The 17,227-nt window shown below is 31.1% G+C and overlaps 1 protein-coding gene across 1 annotated transcript; it reads left to right on the top strand.

Annotated features, from left to right (window-relative positions):
* Nucleotides 1–1,206: 1,206 nt before the first annotated feature.
* Nucleotides 1,207–17,013, top strand: LOC126838155 (uncharacterized). Its single transcript, XM_050572320.1, has 20 exons — nucleotides 1,207–1,568; nucleotides 1,634–1,811; nucleotides 1,884–2,048; nucleotides 2,272–2,410; nucleotides 2,474–2,701; nucleotides 2,768–3,167; nucleotides 3,371–3,508; nucleotides 3,577–3,716; nucleotides 3,777–4,022; nucleotides 4,122–4,307; nucleotides 4,391–4,643; nucleotides 4,703–4,874; nucleotides 5,240–5,634; nucleotides 5,697–5,862; nucleotides 12,216–12,288; nucleotides 12,708–12,861; nucleotides 13,809–14,015; nucleotides 15,287–15,508; nucleotides 15,607–15,719; nucleotides 16,589–17,013. Exons 1-20 carry the CDS (start codon nucleotides 1,466–1,468, stop codon nucleotides 16,850–16,852), a joined length of 3,942 nt encoding a protein of 1,313 aa, XP_050428277.1. The 5' UTR covers nucleotides 1,207–1,465; the 3' UTR covers nucleotides 16,853–17,013.
* The last annotated feature ends 214 nt before the right edge of the window (nucleotides 17,014–17,227 follow it).

Raw genomic sequence — 17,227 nt, 5'->3', positions numbered from 1 at the left:
TCCCCTCAATTTGATTATACCAATCGAAAGCTTACTAAAATGTAAAATGTGAGACGTCGGGCGCGGCTACAACGATCTCTGGGATCCGTGAATCACCGCCTCTACCCGTTTCTTGTAAATATCAATTACAATTAAAATAATATGTTTCAAAAAGATTTCGTAAAGATTTTGGATCGAAATTTTGAAAAAGTTTTTCAGCCGAGTCTGCAACCACGAAAGAGCATTTTCATGCCTCGTTGAAGTACCGAATAAATTTAAAGTAGTGGTGGAATTATAGATAGTGATATAGTATATTAAGAAGCAGTAACAAGCTAGTATATTAAAACATCAAGTTTCTGGGTAATATTGTAGTGTTTAAAATCTGGCTTAAAACAATTCATAGAGAAATTGGGCCCTTAAACTATTTTGAATTTATTATTTAGTTCTAATTTGAACGTTGAACGTACAACATATCTCTTATCTCCTATATCTTTCTCTATCCCCTACCCACTAGCTCCCACTCCTATCTCATATCAATGGGTCGGCGGTCGGCCGCTTTTTTATTGCTGGGTTGGGTTCGGCAGCTCCTGGTGGCCGCAAGACCCCCGGTGCCAACTTTTTTCATAGAGACGAATTTTTAGACATTTTAGTAAGCTTTCGATTGGTATAATCAAACTGAGGGGACATCTTCCAGAACATTGTCAAAAATTGACATAACTGCCGCCGGTTTCGGTCGGTTGGCTATATTTTTGTGCACAGGTTTGGCGGCTCCTGGTGGCCACAAAACCCCAAGTGCCATTTTTTTTTAGTTAAATAATATACTCTTACTGTTTTGTCGATAATTAAAATATATTTTAATCAATTAAGTTGATTTCGTATAAAAATAATCGTCGGTGTACGTGGATATATGAACTGCCTCTTAGAATAATTAGAGTATTGGCAACACAACATACACCAACGCCATGACACATTTTGTTATCAAATATTGCTGGCTCGTTTATGCCTAACTTCATACTCGTCATAAAACATGCCAACTGCAAGACGTAAACAAAAAAATGATAACACAGCCGAAAGATGATAACGATAAGACATGGTTTTAACTGCATACCTGGTAGAATAATATTATCACATAATATTGCCTTATACCGTTTACCGCTATTTACAGACCATGTGAATAATATTACTACACTGATAAAATTCAAATTTATTAGATCGTAATATTCGACGAAATCTGTTCAGGAGTTTCAAGCTAGACGTTAGTAATTAGTATATTATTATAGGCACCTAGTGGCTAATAATAATATTGTAATTTGTGGTCTGGGTTATTAAGAAATGCCAAATGTAGTTAGTTATTAAATCATAATAATCATCGCATTTAAGTTAAAAAGATTTTTGTTTTAATCACTGATTGGGTATTACCAAAACAAAACGTTTTGTTGTTTTAAATTATAGTTTAAAATTTACAAATCTTACATTGGCTCGAGCTATGTTTTCCTATACAGATGTAATAGAATCTGATGTTTTTAAATCTATAACATTAATAAACACTGTTACTTGTGTGAAGTTTGTTGGTTGTTATCTCTTCGCTGGCAAGTTAAATGAATATTTTGTTAATAAAATAGTGTTGAAATTAATATTTGGTATTATTTCGTAGGTGTAGGAAATTGCTTACTTGTTTATGACACTCGTACAAAAAGTCTGAGTCTACGTAAGAAAATATTTGATAAAGCCTCCATACACGGTATTCAAAATAACAATGATACAACATTAATTGCTATACACGGAGAAAATTATGTAGCCATTCATAAATTAACTACTCATAATGGTTTTTTGTAAGTAATTTGTGTCTACATATTATGTAGGAAATATCTGTGAAATAATTGTTATGTGTATTATGTTTTTAGATTAACATTTGAGTGTATACTACAAACTGATGATTGGGTTTGTAATATTTTGTGGTTAAAAGACAATTTATTATTATCAGTATCGTCTCATAATATTGCTAAAGTATGGAATTTTAACCTAAATAAAGAATTAAATTCGTCAAAGTGTGATGAACAATGTATACTGTATCCCTTAATATTACTTTACATATTTTACTAAATTTGAATTATTTTTTAAAAGTAATCAATTTTATGAAATGCTGTTAAATATTCGCCTTATTAGATATTTCATTGTCAATATTGTGCTAAATCTTTTTTTTATGTATAATTATTGATTACTTTTAATAATACATTTATTTTGTATTGTTTTTTTTATGCTAACTATTATTCCTTAATACAAATTATGTAGATACTCGGCAACATCAGTGGGAGAAGACATAGATAATACTATAATATTTTCAGGGACAGTATTTAGAGAAATTGTAATTTGGAGTCCTTTTAGAAGGCACAATTGTACAAATATTTTACACAGGCTACAAAAACATGAGGTTGTTATATTTTATTAATTATGTATAAAGAAGTTTGTCAAATAATGATTAATAATATTTCAGGGTGTTATATTTTCAATATATGTCAATAAATCAAACACTCTTCTAAGTTCTACATCGGACGATAGAAGTATTGTAATCTGGAATGTTGAAACATCAATAAAATATAAAACATTGTACGAACACTGGAAGAATGCCACTATTGCACCAAAGTATTCGTTCTATGCACATAAAGCGAGAGTTTGGAAAAGCATTTTATTGACGTCTGGCAGTGTTCTAAGTGCTGGAGAAGTACTCTTTGAAATTTAAACTATTTTTTAATTTATACTTCGCTTTATCTAAAATTTAATTATGTAGGACGGCCAAATATGTTTAAATTCTTTATCTTCGATTTATCAATGGGAAGAAAGTCGAGGTTCTCAAGTTCGCAGTTTGGACTATTTAGAAAACGAGTATTTAATGGCCAGTGGATGTACAACTGGTAGTGTAGGACTTTGGTCGTTAGATTCTATACCGAAATGTAGTGTTCTTGACGATTATAAAATTTTAAACCGCTATCCAAAACACTTAGTTATTTTAAACAACATTTGCACCTTGGTACTTTATTCTGATGGACAAGTCGTTGAATACAAAACCACTATTAGCCGTGATGTCTACCAAAATGATATTTTGTGTTGCACATTAACAATGACTAAGTCTCCTTGTGAACGTTTAATACTTTTTACAACTAGTAGTGGACACATAGTAATTTTAAATAGTGAGTATGTTAACATTAACATAAATGATGTAGTCTTTACGACTGCATTACTGATTGCTATAATCCTTGTCATAATAACGTTTCTGTGTAAAAGCATAGAAATCCTATGCGATCGCCAACCATTTATGCTCACAGGCATGTTATTGTGATGTGGACAGTGGATACCATTTTATTATTTTTACTTTAAACTGGTTATATTAAAGATATTGGAGAAAAACATGTTCAATTTTTTTATGATCAAATTTCATCAACAAAAATTAACTGTTCTCTTTGGCTGAACAGTAAAAATGTAATTACTAGTTCGGTGGGAAATACGATTTGTTCATATAAAATTAATGAAGGTATGAACATATTAATTTTATAATGTATATTGAATAATACTAATTTTAATTAAAATGTTTTTTTTTAGATTTAAAGTTACATCATATAGGAACATATAATATAAGTTCGAAAGCAAATATTTGGATAACAGCGGCTGTGCAAATTGAATCTTTAATTCTTACTGGTAGTAATGAAGGATCTATTTTTGTTTTTCTTCAAAACCAAAAGGTTTCTTATTTGAATTTTCTTAGTTTAAATTTTATATTTTATTCAAAAAATATGTTTTAGGAACCAATACAAGTGTTTAACAAAGTTCATAGCTTTGCCGGTGTCACTGCAATGTGGTTTCATGGTCAGTTTTTAAATACTTTAATTGTTAGTTCAGTTGGCCGAGATGGTTGTCATAGATATTGGAGCATATCAGCCGAAACTAACCATATTTTTGAAACCCGTTGTGAAATATTGCCCACTAAATGGCCATTCCGAATTTACAATACTCGTACAAATGGTCTATTAATTTGTGGCTTTAAGGAAGTATGCATTTCATTCATTCAATTTTTTACATAAATACCAATATAGTTGTGCATTTAGAGTTTTCATTAATTATCACTAATATTTGTTTATTTTTTGTAGAACAATTTGATTATTTATAGTTCAGTTGAACAAAGAATTCTCGCGAGTGTCTTTTGTGGTGGCGGCCACAGAGCCTGGGATCTGACCTTTGCTAATAACTCTACTGACATTTACTTTGTGTGTAGTTCTGCAAGTGGTAAATTGGAAATGAAAAAAATACCGTTGAATGGCCAGCATACGCTCTTGGTAACTTTTTTGTTTAAATATTTTTTATGTAATAAAACTAAATCAAATGCTGACATTTAGTTGTACCGTATGATTAATTTTAGAAAGGTTTCCATTCAATGATTATTAATTCAATGTCTCAAATTGATAATAATCTTATGGTAACAGGCAGCGATGATACGACTGTTCGATTAACACGGTTTGGACAAGAGTTGAACAATATATTAACACTTCGAAGTCATATATCATCTGTTCGCTCAGTTTCCTCTCTCCAGTTGGAACCTGATGTGTATGTTATTGTAACAGCTGGTGGCAGGGCTCAGTTAAAAGTATGGATCCTAAAAACCGCAGACAATGGTAATTATTATCGGCTAACTAAATATTGACGCTTTAGTAATTTGATTTCATTATTGTAGACGTTTATTGTGAAGAATCTGTTTCTTATTTACTGAAAACAAAGCATGAAAAAAAACCATGGAAATCTAAACCTTCAAATGAAGGAGAAACTCGATTTATGGATGTATGCTTGCAACTCACTAAATCAAAATCAGTATTAATTTCTGTCGGATGTTCTGATGCGATTTTAAGGTATTTTTTATATATTTTAAGAAATGATCCAGAACTAATGCCTATTTGTGACCCCTTAGTATGCATAACAGAAGAAATAAAATCTATTTTTTCCCTTCTATTATTCGTTTTGGAGGAATTAATATTTTATTATTTATTTGCTCCAAAATAATAACTTGAGTAATGTAGAAATTTATATTTATTTCGGAACTAATAACATAGGAAACTAATACATGTAATTTTCTCCGGAACATTATTGCAGAAAGGAGTCAAGTAGGCATTAAAACATAATTTTTACTCTTTAACCCTTTAAAACTAAATACTAGTCCAGATTATGATTTTTACTATAGACTATAATAATGTGAAATATTTTTTATTTATTACAGGCTGTATAATTTTAATGTAGATAGCAAAATACTGTGCCCAATTATAGAAAGTGCAGATTGCAATAATTGTATTTTAAAAGTTCTAAAAGCTCAGATACACATGACCCACTATATACTATCAATGGATACTCGAGGATATGTTTTGTTTTGGGACATTTCAGTTTGCATTAACAACAACAGTGAATCGCTGAGCAATATACTTCCTGTCTATAAAAATAGTTTCCATCAGTCAGGCATAAATTGTTGTGACTGGTTAAAATTAGAAAATGAATACAATTTACTCACTACTGGCGGCGATGACCAATGTATATGCTTGACAATATTCCGTTTAGAAAATGATACTGTGGTGTTAGGGTGCACTTCTTCTATAACTGTTCATAATTCTCAAGTAACTGGTATGTTAAAAATTGTTAAGTTAAAATGTTATCAAATTTATAATCGTCATTTGCCATCCTAGGTGTACGGATATTTGACACATTTGTCTTAAGCACTTCCGTAGACCAAAAAATCATATTTTCTTCGTGGCAATTCAACGCAACAACGAATAAAATAATAATTTCCTCACTAGCGACTTACTTCACTACAGTTGCTGATATTCATGGTTTTATTGCCCAAAAAGAAGGGTACGTAAAAAACCTATTGTTTTTGTATGTGATGTTTTATTGCATTTAAGATTTTTGTATGCATAAAAATCCCGAAAAACCTATATTTTTGAGTATATAGTATATACCAAATATTTGCTAGGCATGTAAAAATATAACTTTTTTTTTGGTTTTTTGCTAACTCCCAAAAATTGACGTTTTAAATGCTACTTGCAGTAAGCTATGTATTTCCTACTTTTCAGCAACCAAATTTTCATTTACATTTGATTGTGTGTACTTTACAAAACATAAACATTCATAATAGGTACATTGTAAAATAATTATACTGATAAATTTCTGTTATGAATCTATTGTGAATTCATATTACTGAGGGGGAAGGGGAACAAGGGGCACATGTCACCTTTGAAAAATATTTAAAACCTTGAAAATTGAGGCCAACCGACCCTTGCTTATGTACAGGGTGATCCAGCATGAAAAGTAAGTAATAGGTGATTGGACATCTGGAGAACCCCCAAATAAGCCTCCTGTTTTTGTTAAGTCAAAAATTAAAGGTTTCGACAGTTAAGTAAAAAAATAATGACTTTAAAAAAAAATTATTCTGTGTTATTCAGTGCAAAAAGCTCTCACTTTAAAAGAGGGGTCACATAATTTTCAGTCCTTTTTGGCCCCTTACCCCAGAAGTTTCCAACCTTTTTTTAATCACGGTAGCCTAAGGTAATTTCTAAAAACCTGGAGGCACCCTATAGTAGTATATCGTGTATTTAAAGTGCTATTTTTAGTTGAGAATCTTACACTGAGTTTCGTAAGCTTGTTTACTTTTAGTTTTTGGCAAATCAAATTAATTCTGTGTCTCTTTAGTTGACTTAAGCATTGTATAGTAATAGCGTTTTTAATAAGCTCAACATTTGTAGAAAAATCTAAAAACATTTACTAATTCTATGTCAACGATATGATTTTACTTGTGGGTAAGGGCTAAATCACATTTGTAAATATGCCATTTCAGTGTTATTTGAAAAAAAAAAATTTTAATTAAAACACATTATTCTAAAAACCATACCTTTTCTCAGCTCCGCATCGAAGCTAATATAGGTTTCAAAATCATTAATGTATGTTATGTATTATTTGAAAAAAAAATTTGTTTTGTAACACCAAAATATTTGAAGACCAAATAATGAGTAAAAAGATAAAAGTGTTAAAGTCACTTTTTAGGAGAAGCATTAAAAAAAATTCAAAACAAAAATATATACAATATTTACATGTTTTTATATTGTTTAAACTTTTAGAAGTTTTAACAATATTAGGTAAGTCTATTTTTTTTTCATAAGAAAAATTAAACTATAGTAAAAATGAGTGTTTGGAATAATATATTTATATGCACAAAATTGTTTATGCTCTTGTCATATTGGTGTTTGAATAGAATGCCAGGCTGACTTTTATTTCTTAACATTTTCTTCCTATTGATTTTATCAAATAAACGCTATTTCAAAGGATGAAAACTGAAGAATTACGCCACTGTTTATATTGGCTTCTATATTGTTGTTTGTTAGTCTGGTGTGTACACAATATTAGAACCGTTGAAATAGAACTTTCATTCTTTACAGTTCACTGCGTAGGTATATACTATAAATTATAATATGTATTTGCTATTTTTCAACGTCAACGGTCAATGGCGGTTAGCTGCGACATGCGTCATGCGCTTGCGCTATACGTACATAATAATATAATATTATTATCATCGGTAAACGTGTTATCTGGTGTTATCATTTTATTTTGTATGTAATATTATTATGTTTTTTCAATGGTATTACGATAACGTAATTTTTATTTTATTACACGATATCTTTGACCACTTGGAACTCGTAAAATATCACTAACTCGGGTAAGAATACTGTTTGACTTTAAAATTGTTATTGTGGTAATACTACTATTCTATCTAGCGTCAAAGTATTGTACCAGAGTGTCTGACAAAGATACTTTATACCTATATAATATCTGTACCACAGGTCAAGACATAACGCAAGTCCAAATTTAAAAAAAAATTAATTACGTTCATAATCAAAGTATTCATTTAATGTTCATTTCGGAGGTATATAAAGTTATATCCAATATTACATAAATGCACAGAATATAGCAAGTGGTAAACTAACATACGTCCTTAACAGTTAACTGTAGTTGGAGTATTGTAACGTATTTCCATTTTCCGTTATGATAGTTTTGTCCGAAGTCAGTAATGTAATACATAATAATATTATTGAAGTATATTAATGCAAGTCCATTTATGATAAAATAATCTAATATCTATTTATTTTTGTTTTGTCTCTGTAAAATTTGCTTTTTGTGACATACGTTATTCGACCACTGTGGTATAGATATTAATACGCTAACACAAGTTAAAAAGAAATATATTTATATTACAAGGTGAAAATAAGCATAAACTTAAAATAATGCCATACTGTAATACTTCCTCACGTCGCATTAAGAGGGCGTCGCACCGGTGATTTTCAGTGGTAAAAACATGTTTAAGCAGACTGAAAATAACTCGCTTAATTTTGGTTTTAGAGTAAAAGCACCCATTATAAAATTAAAAGAAAACAATATTCCGAAGGGCAAGACGGTGCGTTTTTAAAAAAAAAAAAATCATTTTTTGAAAAATTACAGTCGTTTAAAAATGTTAAAATAGTCGTTATTTCTAATCTATGTACTGAGCGTTATACTTGGAATACTGAAAAAAACGCACCGTCTTGCCCTCCGGAGTATTGTTCTCTTTTAATTTTATAATGGGTGCTTTTACTCTAAAACTAAAATTAAGCTAGTTATTTTCAGTCTGCTTAAACATGTTTTTACCACTGAAAATCACCGGTGCGACGCCCTCTTAACAATTTTTTATTTTATTAGTGCACAGCTGATATTATTTCTTCTGTGTATAGTCAATAGTGTATACATATTTCTGCGTTGAGCCACACGTCATCCCCACTGAACTATATACACTTATAACTATATACAGTTATAACCGTGTAACGGTCACATTTAGCCGCCCGTTACCACTCGCCTCCAAATAAGTATTATTAGAGCAGTTTACCCCGATTAACATGTAAGACATTATAGGTAGGGGAGACAACAGACACACGGGACCATGCCAGGGGCACCGATGCCCAGTTAGCTGAGATACTACCATCTTCGGATCGCGACCTAATTATTCTAAAGCCATTACTTATTATTTCACGTTACCTTACTATTTTATATTTCTTTTAACTATACCCGTATGTACTCGTGTGTCCGTTCAACTCCGCCATTACCTGGACTAACTACAGAGAACGCTTTAGGATCCAGGTAGAGGTAATATATATTATGTACGTAGCTTTACTTATTAATTATTAATAAACCTGTTTTCGTTTCGTTGCACACTTGAGAGTTAATTTATTTAGAGGTACGATCGCCTGTTAAGCTCCTCAGGCGATATAGCAAATATATAAAGGAGACTTTAGGGATATATAAGTGTAGATTCGGCCTAGACATCCGTCCCGTCTTCGGGTCCACTAATTTAACCCTATCGACTGTCGTTTCGGCCTAGCCAAGCAGACACGTTACAATTTGGCGGAGCCGCCGATTTTCGTTAGTCTTACTTCAGGGAGGGGCCCTAACATTTTTTATGGGAATAGACTGCGGACACGACCCCTTAAAATTGTACCTGCTATTTTTAATGAACTTTCAGGTTGTAGAAAAGTAAATTTTTTTTAGTAAGTATCAAATTGCATTTAATATTAAAATTTATTAATTTCTTTTATAATATTTGGTTTAGATTTTTTTTTAAATTATTATTATATTTTATTGAATATTACCAAGAATTCATTATGACAACCCCTATGATAGCGAACTTATCACCTTTGCCCTAGACACTTTTCACGGTACAAGCGACGAATCTGTCAATGATTTCACTACCAAATTTGATAGGATAAAAAAAAATTAAATAATTGGACGGATGAACAAACCTCATTGTACTTTCCATTTTATTTGAAGGGCACTGCAGAATCTTTAATTTTTTTTATTCGAAAAAAAAAATACTAATTTAACTTGGGCCAATATTAAAGATGAATTTAAATGTGACCGTTACAACTGTATACGGTTCAGTGATCATCCTTAATGATACTATCTGTTTTGGTTAACTGCAATTTTGATGGTAAATTTAGTGGCGCGTATGGCTTTTAGCTTCGATGTGAACTGGAAAGTATTAGTTTTATAAAGATGTGTTATTTTTTTCCTGTCTAAAGAGACGATAACTTTTTTCGACATCGCATACAATTGGTACTTTGTGAATCAAAATTTTAAAAAGTTCCCAAAACCAGGAAAACCCGAAAAAATTGCTCCGCGTAAAACGGTCAAATCGAGTGGAAATAGAACATTTATTAGGCATGCCCCTATCCACACGGCACATATTTTGAAAATATCCCTCTCTCCTCCACGGGAGATGGAAGTTTTTTAAGTTTTTTAGACCTACTTTTAGAATTTAAAAGTTGAAAATTAGGCTGAAGGTAGATCTAACTTTTGATCATAACATAAAAAAAAATATGTCGGAAATTTTTGCCCCTCGCCTCCTTTGTCAAAATCGCCCCTGTTAATAAAATCGATAGAATGTCTCAAAAATGCACTTCTTTTAAAAATAACTTTTCACTTTTAAGTAAACTATATATCATATTATATTTAATTAAATATAAACTTAGGAATGACGTTTTTATATTATTTATATTAAACATCATTGAGTAATAATTCAAAGAAATAAAACCCATAAATTGTTAATTTCTGTGTCAATTGTTCGCAAGAGGGAAATATATACATATTTTTTTTATTATTTATTATCCAAATAGAACTCTATAACATTATGTACGCCCTATACTTTATGATATTGCTCATTAGTAACTTAAACTATAACCGTAAAGGCATACCATTTTTTTAAAGTTAAATATTCAGGCTGTTTATTTAGGTGTATGTATTTCTTAAAAAGAATTAAAATATAAATTAATTATTTTTTTTAATTTAATAGTTAATTAAAATATATTTTTAATTAACCTTTAAACCCCTTTGAGACGCAATTTTCGAATTTTCATTAAGTAAACATTCGAAAATAATATTTTAAAATATAAAATGATAACTGCAAAGTAAAATTATAAAATTGAATTTCTCTTCGTTAAAATGGAAAACAAAACATGCTTGCCTAGCAATTATGGTAAATATTAAAAATAAATGGTGTAATTAACTGAAATCCATCTGTCGAAACTTGCGTATATATTATTTGTCGTTGTAATATAAATAAAATAAAACATAAACAACGTATGAATACACGCTTATATATTTACAAAAATTAGTTAGGTTTTTACCACCTGTTAATTGTAAATAATATCTTGCTTGTTATTCCTAATAAATAAATACATTTTACAATATACTATGACAAATTAACTTTCGTCGTCTATAGTTTTTACGAGCATAAATAATATAGTTCAACCATCTGTAATTACATTAATTGTAAATGTCAAAGAAGTAAATAAGAATATCGAATTTTTATTAACTTGTATCATTTGATTAAAATTTCTACAAGCACACGCATTATTGCTATATTAATCCAATGTCACGGTCGTGAATAAAAAAAGCGTAACGAACGCGCGACCCTGTACAATATATTACTTGAAACTACTTCCCATTTAAACTGTGTTAATATTACTGTTTCCTTTAGACCTCTGTAACTAACGATCCGCAAAATCGATAAACATCTAATTTGTCATGAAGTTGTTAGGCATTGGATGATCTGGCCTAGTAAACATACTATTTAAGGATCGATCATTAAAAAATTTTAATTTTCTACATTCTCGTCTAAGTGTTCCGAAACCATGTGAAATATCTAATAAAAAAAAAGGTCTGACAAAAACAATTTCCTATTTGGACACCTATTGTTTTAAATTAATTGACATGCCTATTTACGATTTCTGAAATACTAAACAAATGTGTTTTAGCAAATTGAGAATAATTTAGTATTAGGAAAAAGGACAACACATTTTTAGGGTTTTAAAGGCTAGTACAAAATGTAAAAATTAAGTAAATGTTTCTCATGCACTAATTCACATTTGGAGGGCTCAAATATCGTAAAACATATTATATATAATTGCGAATTCCATAAGTACGTTCTCCATAATAATGTTATGGTATTCTCAAACGATGATATTAAGCCATAATCAGTTTTGTTCATAATAATAATTATAATTACAGTATTCGATAATATTATTCAATATTTTCTATCAATTTGTTACACATGTTAACTACGACCATGTCGTTTTAGCTTTTTTTTTTATACACTATATTATTATTACTGAACTTGTGTGTTCCAGTAACGTGGTCCGAACAATTGTTTACGGCCAAGGAGTGGAAATGTTTTGCGCAGATATGGATCAATTGACTGATGTACGTATACGGATTAAAAAATATATTATTTTAGTATGCGTTTTTATTTTATCAATGACGTTTTTTATTACGTTAAATATGATGCGGAGCGATGACTCCTCCTTGAGAGGCCCTCCCTATAAATACAGAGAAAAACTGCTCATTAATGTAAAAACTGTATCGACAGCCGTCGCTGTGTGTGTATTGGTGCTCGCGCAATACTTGTATTATTATTATTATTATTATTATTTTTTTTTTTTTAATGTCTGACTTAAACCGGCATAATAATATCATGGTAAAGTTTTTGTACGTCGTTTGCTTATGTAGTCTGGTGGATCGTTTGTATGCAGGCAAAGTGAAAGACACCGTTGGCTTAAAGGCTCGTTTCAATAGGGGAAAACTACCATAACGGTAGTAATAACAAGTTTTTTTAATTTCAGGAGCCGACGGTTGAGCGGTGTACCGAACCTCTTGAACTCGGTGAAGGACCTCACTGGCAACAATCCACGCAGAGCTTGTATTTCGTGGACTTGCACAAAGGATCTATTCATCGATATCATCCCGAGACCAAGAGTCATTACAAAGCGGTCATAGGTATCTAAATACACATTAGAAAATATTTTTACCCCACTGTGAAAGAAGAGGAGGGTAATGAGATTAGATATAATCTATAAATATGTTTGTTTGTTCACATTTTCCGCTTAAACTACTGAACATCTTTTAATGAAATAAAAACTAAAAATGTAATCTGTGAATTCCCAGAAGAGTTCTAATTTAGATATAATTATCATAAGATTAAGTATAGTTCCGCTAATCCGAAAAAATGCCATCTCTAAATCTAAGGACTTACGTGTATCACAATGGCTAATTTCAGCATTTAAATGCTCAATTTCTTTCTGTTATTATCGAATTTATCCTGAACCATTCAACATCAAATAAGACCTAAAATATTGTATTTTTTATGTTTTTCGTTAATTTTTCAATAAGGTTTTTAATAAAACCGGACTAAGTACAAAAATTACATTTTTTAATTAGACATACAATTAATTTAATATAAATTAGTATTTCACAAAACTAGTGAGGACAACAATACTATGTATGGTAGGAAGGAAACGTCATCTTTAGTGACGATAAATTAACAATAACTTTATTGTATTTTTTAACATTTTACAAATTAATGTTGACCATTGGACAAGATGGATGAGAAGGAAATTAAAGTAACCAAACGAGTATTTTACGTCTAAAATCTATACGGATGTACTGGTTGAGTATAATTAGAAAAATATTATAATTAACAGATGTAGTTTACGAGTGATGCCATTGAAAGAAAACAAATTCTTTGAGATCTTTTGGTAAAAGAAGAAAGACGAAAAAAGCTGTAAAAAAGTTAAGACTAGAGAACAAGAAGTAGAACCGGTGTAGAAATAAAAAATGCCGGATTCGATTAACAGAGACTTATTAATGAAAATGCATTTTGAAAATTTCTTTTGCTTGACATTAATTTGGATATCTTATTAATGATTACATTCTTTTTTTTTTAGAGGGTTACCAGGATGTGACGCTCGTTATACCTGTCGACGAGAAACCTAACACGTTCGTGGTTGGATTAGGCCCTTCGATAGGAGTTGTGGAATGGGACGGTGTGGCCAACAAAACGAGCGCACCATCGTACTTAAAGTTGGTGGACACTAAACCTGGAAATCGTCTTAACGACGGGAAAGCTGACGCCACAGGCAGGCTGTGGGTCGGTAAGGAAACATAACACTTCTTTAATCGTATATTAAGTAATAAGGAGGGTGTATATTAAGTACATTGTGCTATTGCCTAATGTATTTTTTATATATTCTGTCAGTGCTTATCTGGGTATTGCTCTACGTATTGCATGTTGTTTTTTTTTAAAACAAATTTAAATAAAACTTTTTTTTTTGATAAATTTACATTCGTGAGGTCAAGTGGAGTAATGGTAAGAAACATAGGCAAATGTTAATGCAATTATTTGTATAGCATAAATAGTCGGGACATTGAACCTGAATTAAAGCCATACCATTATTAAACCAGAAAAATTCCAAAACACAGAACTAAGTACCTAAAATAAAACAAATTCTCAGTAAAACCATGACATCAAAAATCTAATTGTAAAATAGAAAACTATCGTTTTAAAGTTTAAAACCGTTTTTCAGGGCTATAACATCCTACGTACAATTTAAAATTAAAAAACTTAAAAATTAATGTTTTTAATAAAATTGTTTTTAAATTATTATTCATAAATACAACTTTATCCGTATAAACTAAAAAGATAAATTTATATGAAATGCCTGTTATTATTTCTGAATGGAGTCTTAAAATACACTAATACAATGTAAAGCTACAATTTTTAATTAACTGTTCTATTGACTTTAAATTTGTTAAATCATTTTTGGTTATTGTCGGTTAACGTGACTACTGAAAAAGAACAGAGGCAGGTAGGTTGGTGAATTATGTATTAAATAATTTTAAACTTAGTGTACCTACCTAAAAATAGGGGCTTATACAGTTATAGTAACCTGTAACAGCCTAACGACGTATTAATAGTAGTTCTAGTATTTTACTAAATGATGTTTCGGAAAATAATTGGATAAAAATTACATACAAGATGATTTGCAAAAAGCCGATTTCCAAATTATAATAAGAGTAATTGATTAATGGGGTACTAGGAACCTAAAATAATAATACAATTTTGAAACCAGGTATTCATTATCACAATCAAACGTTTCATACCCAAAATCCCTACACTAAATAATATAACTTCCATACGATTAATGCTAATGTTTTCAAACTTTTTGAAAACGTCTACCGAAATTCTTTGAGTTTTTTTTCAATTTAATTTCTTAATACTCAAAGCTATTTTATGACTTGGTCCAATATTTTTACTAACTAACACATTTGCCGTTTAATTGCGTGTCTTTTGACAATAAATCGTTGAGTCGTTTTCTTGATATGTTTGTTTCCTGTCCGCCGTACTTATTCCCGGTTTGTTCAGGATCTATGGGTCCGGAGATGGAAGACCTACCCGGACACTATCACAAGTCAAGGGGCACGCTGTTTTCGGTGGAGCTGGACGGGTCGATCGTAGTCAGAGTGCCGAATGTCAGCATTTCCAACGGACTTGCGTGGAGTTCGAACAACAAAGAGTTTTTTTATATCGACACGTACAAATGGGCAGTGGTCGGTTTTGACTTTGACATCACTTCCGGCGAACTAGGTGAGTGCCCTATTGCGTTAATCGACGACCTCCTATTTGGTTATCATTAATGGCCGTTATTGTTGGATGTTTAACCGTTTGTCTGTCTACCGCCGCAGCCAATCCCAGAGTGATTTTCGACTTGAAAACCAAAAACGTTTCTGGCGACCCCGACGGTATGACTATCGACTCCGACGGAAACTTGTGGGTCGCTTGTTTCAACAGCAATCACGTAAGTGCTCGTCTTGAGTGTGTCAACATTTTGTATACTTCCTTCGACGTGGATCAAAGAAGGTATCAGTTTTACAATAATGTGCGGACCCACGATAACCCGTTAGCCACCGGATCGATTTATTTGTGTAGCAAATCTATAGGTTGGAAATCGTACCCGAAAGATATAATGTCAAAAACAAAAAAGTTTATCCCTTTCTATTAAATAGCGAGAAAAATACCCTAAAACTGTACTTATATTTTGGAAAATAGTCGAATTAGTTTGGGATAGTCTTTAGATTAGATCTGGTATAACTTCTTAGCTTGTAAACATTTGTCAAAAATCTGTATTCAAACTTTATTTTTTTAGAAAAAAAAACACAATATTTCTTTTTTTAAATTTTGGTGATTAATTAAACGTAATGCTCCGTTTTTCAAAAATTATAGATATTTATTTATTTATATATTATTAAAAATATACATACTAATTTTTACAATATTTTGAATTTCTTGATCGATCAGTCTAAATTTGTAGTAGATTCTTTACTAAAAAATGTGTAAAATAGTAACCGTTTTTTAGGGGCGGCTATTATTTAAAGTCGTGGTGTCGTGGCCGAGAGGGTTACCGCGACAGTGTTTTTTCTACGCACTAGCCGTAGTTCGAATCTTGGTCGCTGGCCGTTTCTCTATCTGGGCTGGCAATGGGAAACCACCGCACCATAACCATTTCCCCGGAATGGCAACTCTTGTCTCTATTGGAGCAAAGAGTTATCTAAACCAACCTGTTAGGTTGTAGACTAGAAAAAAAAACTGTTTAAAATAAAATTGAAAAACTATATCCTCCGTCTGCACCGTGGTGGATTTTTTCTCAGGCCTCTTGTCTTTGTTTAGATATTGAAAATCAATCCGTCCACCGGTAAGCTCTTGCAGTCCGTCAAGCTTCCGGCGTATCAGATCACCTCGGCCGCATTCGGTGGACCCAACATGGACGAGCTGTACGTGACTACCGCCGGTTACCAGTTGACTGACGAGCAGTACACAAGGCGCCCGGATTCTGGTTCGTTGTTTAGAATTCTGAAAACTGGCTCGACGGGTTTCCCAGGCGTTTCCGCCAAAATCCACCAGTGCCCCGAAAACCACTTGCATACTGTTTAACGACTGTTTTACTACACTTTACTGTTATTGTAAATACTAAATATTTATAACATAAATATATTATTTAATATAAATTTGTTGTTACGTTGAAGTGAAAATAGTGGATGTTACTTAAATTTAAATATTGAACAATTTTAAGTAAAAAAATGTATTGCACTTGATTTATTTTGTATTAATAAATTAATGATAAACACTTTTATAGAAAATAAGATGCTTCATATTAAATATGTTTGGCTAACCATGAACGAATACGGGAATTATTACAATGAATTGAAAGCAGAAATAGATAATATAATTGGTATATTATTCTAACATTATAAAATTATAATAAGACAAATAAAATTACAGAAAACAGTCATAATGAATTATTTTATT

Source organism: Adelges cooleyi, unplaced genomic scaffold (genome assembly GCF_023614345.1).
Source record: "Adelges cooleyi isolate 19-005CV unplaced genomic scaffold, UGA_ACOO_1.1 ACOO_flye_CR_arks_rails_tigmint_CR_PRNA_30, whole genome shotgun sequence".
NCBI lineage: Eukaryota > Metazoa > Arthropoda > Insecta > Hemiptera > Adelgidae > Adelges > Adelges cooleyi.
The sequence above is the reverse complement of the archived record's forward strand: the minus strand, read 5'-3'. Positions and strand labels throughout refer to the sequence as shown.